This window comes from Tupaia chinensis, unplaced genomic scaffold (genome assembly GCF_000334495.1).
Source record: "Tupaia chinensis unplaced genomic scaffold, TupChi_1.0 Scaffold000597_1, whole genome shotgun sequence".
NCBI lineage: Eukaryota > Metazoa > Chordata > Mammalia > Scandentia > Tupaiidae > Tupaia > Tupaia belangeri.
This window is the reverse complement of record NW_006160114.1, coordinates 2866161-2875119: the sequence shown is the minus strand read 5'-3', so window position 1 is coordinate 2875119 and position 8959 is coordinate 2866161. Positions and strand designations below refer to the sequence as shown.

The following is an 8959-nucleotide window of genomic DNA, read 5'->3' as shown; positions in this document are numbered from 1 at the left end:
CCGGGCCGCCCCGGGCCAGAGAGGCGGGGAGGCCCCCCCCCCGGCCGCATGGCGCGCCCCCCGGAGTGGAGGGGCGCCGGCCAGGCCGCTCCCGGCGCGCGGCTGCGCTAGCCCAGGTGATTTTGACCTCAATTCAGGAGCTTGTGTGCCTGGGTTTCGAACAGAATCATATCTGTGCCGGGAATACAGTTGTTTTTAAGTGTTTATTCCATTTCACACAACAAGGCTAAAATAATATGGAGGAAAATAATTAGATTTTTAAGTTTGTATATTACTTTTTTCCCAACATTTTCATACATTTATCTTAAAATTAAGGTTACTATCTAGATATGTTGCTTATTAAAACATTTAATAATCTTTCAGAGCCACACTGTAACTTATTAGAAACAAAAATTAGCTCAGCTAGAGTTACATAATGGTCACAGGAATAGGAATTTAACTTTTATTTATACTGTGTCTTCTTTTCTTCAATACTCTTTTCATTATAAAAGGTAACACTTAAGGGCGAAAAAGACTATTTTAAACCAATTGATACAATAAAGAAGAAGACTTCAATAAGTTCGTGGAAGATTAAAATTTAAAATATAGATTTATTTTGGTGCAAAATTTTTTGAAATCTATGCATAATTTTTCATAATGATCATTCTCTGAACTTTTTGAATACTTTCCTTATATATTAATATATTCACATTGTATAAAATCAAATGTTAAATAAACAGAGTAAGATGCTAAATGCTCTCTTTATTCTCTCTAATACTTCCACTACTTTGGTGTGTATCATTTCAGGCCATACAAGTATTCATTTGGTGCCTTACTATATATACCTGTATAAATATACAAGTTTAATTTTTGTGTTAGTTTGTGTAGAGTGGATTATATGATATACATATATTTCTTGTAACTTGCATTTCCATTCAATGACATAGCTTGAAAATCTTTCAAAGTAACTGTACAGATCTACTTCATACTTTTAAAACTAGTAAACAATTTCCTGTAGTATGGCTATTTAATAATTCATGTAGTAATTTTATCTGTGGCTATTTGTATTGTTTCCCATCTTTCAAATCTTGTGGAAGTGCTTCCAGATATTATATTTATTTGTATCTCCCTGGTGCTATAAACACGTCTCATAGACACAAGATAAGAATGAATTGATCGAAGAGTGTGCATATCACAAATGACTATGGCTTTTGGAACTACACGTTAACTGCAGGAGTGGATGTTAAAACATCTCTAGGAGTGGGAGTGTGGTGAAGTTAAGACATTTCCTTTACCATCAGAGAACAATTCTGATGTCTGAGTCATCCTTAAGGTCCCTGCCAACTGTAGCATTCAAAGGCTAAGCCCAGCTCAGGGTCTTTTAGGTAACTCTTTCTAGCAGTAATCCCCAATCAGAAGTCATTGTACAATGATTAACTAGACTACACTGCTTCCAAATTTAGGGAGTCTGGACTGACAGCTCTGTCTATGGTTCTTTTTCTTTTCTTTTTTTTTTTTTTTGAGAGGATTTTGCTATAGGGAATGAGCACTTGCTAGAGAGACAGAGAGAGGCAGAGAAACAGATAGTGAGAAGTCACTCCCCAGGGTGAATTTCCATAGTGTAATCCCTTCTCCTACATTCTTCTCTTGAGATTTTGGGCATGTATGCAAATGTACTCAGTGTGTTTTAAGCCATCAGGACTGGGACTTGAACCGTGGTCAACTATGTGGTAGTCCAGCGATGTAATCATTACGCCATTTGCGGGTCCCTGTGTCTATGGTTCTTAACAAATTCATTTTTGGGGGTATCCTGTTGACAGAACTATGGAAAAAGGGTTCACGTGGAGTGCATTTGAACAGAAGCGTCATTCTACTTGCTTATAGGTGAGGCAAGATAGTTACATCTGATTTCACACTCTAGCACCACAATCAATTTGGACATCAATAAAAGGACATGAAGCAGTTAATTGAAAACTTGCTGGTTAGGAAGGAAATGTAGTCTAGGAAAGAGAGCACAAAATCTGTGTTAGATAGACTTGTGTCTGACTCTCAGTGTCCCAACTAATAGTTGAGAAACTTCGAGCAGATTTCTAACTTTGTCCAAGGTCATTTGTAAAATGGGAATATACCAGTAGCTACTTTACAAGTTTGTCTAGCAACGATGTAAAACTTGTGGGGCCAGCAGGTGGTGTGGTGCTGGACTAGCGTGTGGATGATTGTGGTTTGAATCCTAGACCCAAGGGCTTGGAAATCATGCTGGGCAAATGTGTATGCATGCCCAAAATCCTGAGAGGAAAATGGAGAAGAAGGGTTTGCAGTATGACCATCCTCCCTGGGGGTGATTTCTCACTTCCCCTCTCTCAGGTGAGCATACATGCCCTATGACAAACAAAAACAAACAAACAAAAATCTTGTAAAATGTCTCATCTATCATAGGTTCTCTTGAGAAGAGGAATATACAACGAGGCAAATATGAAAATGCACACATTGGCTGTCTCCATTATTATATAGGTGAGATTGTGTATGTAATATGGTGATACCACATACAAGTCAGTTCATCTTTCTTTATCTGTTTCTTTATCTGCAGAAAGATTCGGCAATCTTATCATTTCCACTGTAGATCATTGAATGACCTTGGACTTGCTTGGGATGCCCCTATCCATTCTTCATTCATTTTATCATCCCAATCAGGGTTATTTTAAGCAATATCGAGGAGGATTATATATATAACACTTTGCCAGTGTGCTTTTAATTACAACATTTTCTCCTTTAAGGTGGATTTTAAATATGCTTTTAAAAATATATGAAATTTTAATGGTGTTTGATTCCTTTGAATCAATATATCTTTCTACACATACAGCTGTGTCGTTCCCACCATATACTCAGAAATAATTTTACTCAATGTACTGATGAAAAGGATGACAGACTCCCGGAAATTTATAATGAAGTAAGCACTCTGGGAAAAGAGAAAGGAAGCTCTATTTTCCCTGGGGCTAGGAAAAAACCTTAGTCTAGAGAGATGCTTGCACTTTCAGGATCTGGACCTGAATCAAGATTCAGATAGAAGGCACCTGTGAAATAAAACCTCAAACACTGGGGATTTCTCATAGCCACTCTGAGGAAGTTTTACTTCCCCATTAAATTCAAATTCAAACATAACAGTGATGCTTCATAGGTAGATGGTTTCAGTACAATCCTAAGATATTCACAGCTGCTGGCAATTCATTTGTCTTCAATTCAACCCACCTTCCCAGAGCTCACCTAGCTTTGCAGTTCAGTAATGCGGTCTGCTGGCAGCTAAGCATGGTGGTGTTGCTCTCCTTAGCAGAGTGGTGCAGAGCACTCGGAGGAGTGTCTCTAGAACTCTTCACATTCTCAGTCTTTACCCAGGCTGCTCCATGCTCCCTTACCTGTAAACCATTTGGTTTACTCATTAATTGTTTCCCTGCAACCCTTTGTCATGGCAAGTGTGTGAAGAGGAGGAGGAGCACAGAGACCAGATGTGCTCCATGCTATCATGGTATCATCTCTTTTTGACTGCCTCAACACACAGAGCTGTGGAATAAATACATGAATACTAATCCAAATGTAAATGTATAGCTATCACCTATCTATCTAGCCTATCTATCCATCCATCCATCTAATCATCTGCCTATCATCTATTAAACCTGGTGCACCCATGATATCTCTACAGGGTTTGTAACTTTTTTCTCTGACAGTGAGAAATCTGTCTCTTATCTTTAATAGATTTGTTTGTTTAAATCTACATACATGTAGTTTCACAATTGCTAACTCATACTTAACAGAGTATTTTAAAAATAAGCCTCTTGTGCCCAGCAGATGGCATAATGGCTATGTTGCTGGACTCCTATGTAGTAGATTGTGGTTCGAATCCTGGACCTGGTGGCTTAAACTCATGCTGGGCACCTGTGCATGTGTGCCCAAGATCCTGAGGGAGAATGGAGAAGAAGGGGGGAGAAGGGATTGTGGTGTGGCAATCCCCCCGGGGGTAATTTCTTGCTTTTTGTCTCTCTCTGTCTTTCTGGTGAGCACACACGCCCTATAGCAAAAGCTTCTCAAAAAAAATAAAAATAAAAATAAAAGAACAATAAAAATAAGCTTCTGGCAGGAGAAGATGGCGCTCTCCACAAGAGTTAAAGTTCCTTGTAATTTTCGCTTGTTGGAAGAACTTGAAGAAGGACAAAAAGGAGTAGGCGATGGTACGGTTAGCTGGGGCCTTGAAGATGATGAAGATATGACACTTACAAGGTGGACGATTTCACACTCTAGCACCACAATCAATTTGGACATCAATAAAAGGACATGAAGCAGTTAATTGAAAACTTGCTGGTTAGGAAGGAAATGTAGTCTAGGAAAGAGAGCACAAAATCTGTGTTAGATAGACTTGTGTCTGACTCTCAGTGTCCCAACTAATAGTTGAGAAACTTCGAGCAGATTTCTAACTTTGTCCAAGGTCATTTGTAAAATGGGAATATACCAGTAGCTACTTTACAAGTTTGTCTAGCAACGATGTAAAACTTGTGGGGCCAGCAGGTGGTGTGGTGCTGGACTAGCGTGTGGATGATTGTGGTTTGAATCCTAGACCCAAGGGCTTGGAAATCATGCTGGGCAAATGTGTATGCATGCCCAAAATCCTGAGAGGAAAATGGAGAAGAAGGGTTTGCAGTATGACCATCCTCCCTGGGGGTGATTTCTCACTTCCCCTCTCTCAGGTGAGCATACATGCCCTATGACAAACAAAAACAAACAAACAAAAATCTTGTAAAATGTCTCATCTATCATAGGTTCTCTTGAGAAGAGGAATATACAACGAGGCAAATATGAAAATGCACACATTGGCTGTCTCCATTATTATATAGGTGAGATTGTGTATGTAATATGGTGATACCACATACAAGTCAGTTCATCTTTCTTTATCTGTTTCTTTATCTGCAGAAAGATTCGGCAATCTTATCATTTCCACTGTAGATCATTGAATGACCTTGGACTTGCTTGGGATGCCCCTATCCATTCTTCATTCATTTTATCATCCCAATCAGGGTTATTTTAAGCAATATCGAGGAGGATTATATATATAACACTTTGCCAGTGTGCTTTTAATTACAACATTTTCTCCTTTAAGGTGGATTTTAAATATGCTTTTAAAAATATATGAAATTTTAATGGTGTTTGATTCCTTTGAATCAATATATCTTTCTACACATACAGCTGTGTCGTTCCCACCATATACTCAGAAATAATTTTACTCAATGTACTGATGAAAAGGATGACAGACTCCCGGAAATTTATAATGAAGTAAGCACTCTGGGAAAAGAGAAAGGAAGCTCTATTTTCCCTGGGGCTAGGAAAAAACCTTAGTCTAGAGAGATGCTTGCACTTTCAGGATCTGGACCTGAATCAAGATTCAGATAGAAGGCACCTGTGAAATAAAACCTCAAACACTGGGGATTTCTCATAGCCACTCTGAGGAAGTTTTACTTCCCCATTAAATTCAAATTCAAACATAACAGTGATGCTTCATAGGTAGATGGTTTCAGTACAATCCTAAGATATTCACAGCTGCTGGCAATTCATTTGTCTTCAATTCAACCCACCTTCCCAGAGCTCACCTAGCTTTGCAGTTCAGTAATGCGGTCTGCTGGCAGCTAAGCATGGTGGTGTTGCTCTCCTTAGCAGAGTGGTGCAGAGCACTCGGAGGAGTGTCTCTAGAACTCTTCACATTCTCAGTCTTTACCCAGGCTGCTCCATGCTCCCTTACCTGTAAACCATTTGGTTTACTCATTAATTGTTTCCCTGCAACCCTTTGTCATGGCAAGTGTGTGAAGAGGAGGAGGAGCACAGAGACCAGATGTGCTCCATGCTATCATGGTATCATCTCTTTTTGACTGCCTCAACACACAGAGCTGTGGAATAAATACATGAATACTAATCCAAATGTAAATGTATAGCTATCACCTATCTATCTAGCCTATCTATCCATCCATCCATCTAATCATCTGCCTATCATCTATTAAACCTGGTGCACCCATGATATCTCTACAGGGTTTGTAACTTTTTTCTCTGACAGTGAGAAATCTGTCTCTTATCTTTAATAGATTTGTTTGTTTAAATCTACATACATGTAGTTTCACAATTGCTAACTCATACTTAACAGAGTATTTTAAAAATAAGCCTCTTGTGCCCAGCAGATGGCATAATGGCTATGTTGCTGGACTCCTATGTAGTAGATTGTGGTTCGAATCCTGGACCTGGTGGCTTAAACTCATGCTGGGCACCTGTGCATGTGTGCCCAAGATCCTGAGGGAGAATGGAGAAGAAGGGGGGAGAAGGGATTGTGGTGTGGCAATCCCCCCGGGGGTAATTTCTTGCTTTTTGTCTCTCTCTGTCTTTCTGGTGAGCACACACGCCCTATAGCAAAAGCTTCTCAAAAAAAATAAAAATAAAAATAAAAGAACAATAAAAATAAGCTTCTGGCAGGAGAAGATGGCGCTCTCCACAAGAGTTAAAGTTCCTTGTAATTTTCGCTTGTTGGAAGAACTTGAAGAAGGACAAAAAGGAGTAGGCGATGGTACGGTTAGCTGGGGCCTTGAAGATGATGAAGATATGACACTTACAAGGTGGACGGGCATGATTATTGGGCCACGAAGGACAAATTATGAAAACAGAATATATAGCCTGAAAGTAGAATGTGGACCTAAATACCCAGAAGCTCCTCCATCAGTTAGATTTGTAACAAAAATTAATATGAATGGAATAAATAATTCCAGTGGGATGGTGGATGCATGGAGCATACCAGTGTTAGCAAAATGCCAAAACTCTTACAGCATTAAAGTCATCCTTCAAGAGTTACGACGTCTAATGATGTCCAAAGAAAATAAGAAGCTTCCACAGCCACCAGAATGACAAACATACAACAATTAATTTTAGAGGCTCTCAAATTTGTCTTAAATCAACAACCTTCTACTCATATAAATGTCTTTATTAAATATCACAATGCAAATACCCACGCATTAAGTAAAAGAATTCCAGCTGATAAACATGACTGGACATTTGTAAGAATATATTTAATATATGTACACATGTTATGTTTTCAGGTAACAAGAGGGAAAATGCAGCACAATTTTTTTTTCTCTTGTTAAGGTACTGTCATTTAAACGTAAGCCTGGCGTACTCGAAACAATTCGAGTTTTCAAGATGAAAGCATGGCAAGAAGTGTCAGATGGCAGTGGTGTAAGCACGTGTGTTTCTGAAAAGTGAAAAATCTCAAGAAGGAAAAACAGAAATGGCATGCTTTATCCATCTCGCTTAGTGACAGAGCTGCAGTCGAAATTGTTAAGGTAGCAGGTACAATGAATATTGTCACAAATTGTGTTAATTTTTGAAGTGGTGTGGGTGCTGACTACTAGTAGTATCAAAAATATGTTCAGGATTGTTTTGATACCTGTATTTATAATAAAAAAAATGTTGGGGGGGTGTATCGATGAATTTCTGTTAAAAGCTGTTCCTGTGTGTTACATTTAACAGACATGGTAAATATTTGTTTACAGTTTTGTTTAACAAACCATGCATTTAAGTTGAAGTGAAGTCAACAAAAAGGAAATAGGTGTACGGATATGTGATTTTGAGATTAAAGCTAGTCTTAAAATGTAAATAAAATGTGGAATGTGTCCTCAAAAAAAAAATAAGGATTTGTTAAACTTTATACAATAATTATGAGTGATAGCACTGACAGGAAGGTGTAATTGCTACCATTTTAAAGATAACCAAGGGTCTAAAGAGTCAATTTAACTTCCTTAGACATTGAGATGTGACTCCAAAACTCATGTTCTTTCCTATAAACTAAGAACTAACTCTTATTCCAAATGAATTCTTATGTAAGGTGCCAGTACACAAAACTAATGTAACTGGAGCTTGATGAAGGAGAGGTAGATGGTTCCCTTGGCTAGCACGACTGCTGGGGAATCGCAGGGTCTGAAGAACTCCACATTTCTACTTTTAATGAAATGTAGTTTTTAGAATAACTGTAAGTTCAGGCTTCAACAACTTGTGATTACAAAATGAAGCAAGATTAACATAATGACAAGATGACAAGGACTTGAGTCCCCATGCCTCCATTTAACAATTTCCCTGCTAAAGATGCCATTTCTAGTTGATCCCAAAGTTAGCTACTCTGACATGGATTCCAATTCTCTCTCTTTGATCTATTTTAACATCTGGGTTCAGAAGCTCTGTTGGTACCCAAGATCTCACAAAGTCTCCAGTGAACAATATTGACCTAGCTCCTGCCCTTCTCTTTTCACCCATTACCTGGAATTTCACCAAGTCTCATGAAAAGTTTCTAGCTCTTATCCTTCAATGATAAAATCTCAAAAATAGTTGAACTGACTAGTTAGGGACAGACACTAGTCCTTTCATTTAAATGAAGCACCTTAGTCCCCTTCTCATTACAAAAGCGTGGCTCCTGTACAGAGGCAAACAAATATTGAGAAGATGGAAAGGGATAGGAAAAGAAATGTGGGTAAGGGCTAGCAGCTAGTGTGAAGGTTAAGGAGCTGGATCCCATAAGGCCAACTCCATGGCTTGGGTCTCAAACCTGGAGGCTTGAAAATCACACTGGCATGTGTGCCTGTGTGTGCCCAAAATCCTGAAAGGAGAATGAAGAAGGGATTGCTGCGTGGACAGTGATTTCTCACTTTCCTTCTCTCTCTCTCTGGTGAACACATATGTCAAAAACTAAAATTAACTAAGTAAATACAATAAAAACATAAACAAGTGTGGTTTAGACCAGCAGCCTTCAAATTATTTTTTGAAGACCCAGAGTCTTAAGTGTTTAAAAGAAATAGACATTTTGGAATTTCATATGTACTATTTCCTAAAATTAATCTGCCCAGAATAACCCAATGAGGAAAGCTAGCTCCCTTTTTCCCCTCTACCTTTCACAATTGCCCTCCTCCAGTTT

General features: G+C 38.7%; 1 protein-coding gene across 2 annotated transcripts; it reads left to right on the top strand.

The window, feature by feature from the left end:
• Positions 1–6483: 6483 nt before the first annotated feature.
• Positions 6484–6903, top strand: LOC102488883 (ubiquitin-conjugating enzyme E2 variant 2). Of its 2 annotated transcripts, XM_027775703.1 has the most exons (2): positions 6484–6647; positions 6774–6903. In XM_027775703.1, exons 1-2 carry the CDS (start codon positions 6484–6486, stop codon positions 6901–6903), a joined length of 294 nt encoding a protein of 97 aa, XP_027631504.1. The 2 variants fall into 2 exon arrangements, with proteins under 2 accessions (XP_027631504.1, XP_027631503.1); XM_027775702.1 differs by having other exon boundaries at positions 6484–6903.
• Positions 6904–8959: the final 2056 nt, after the last annotated feature.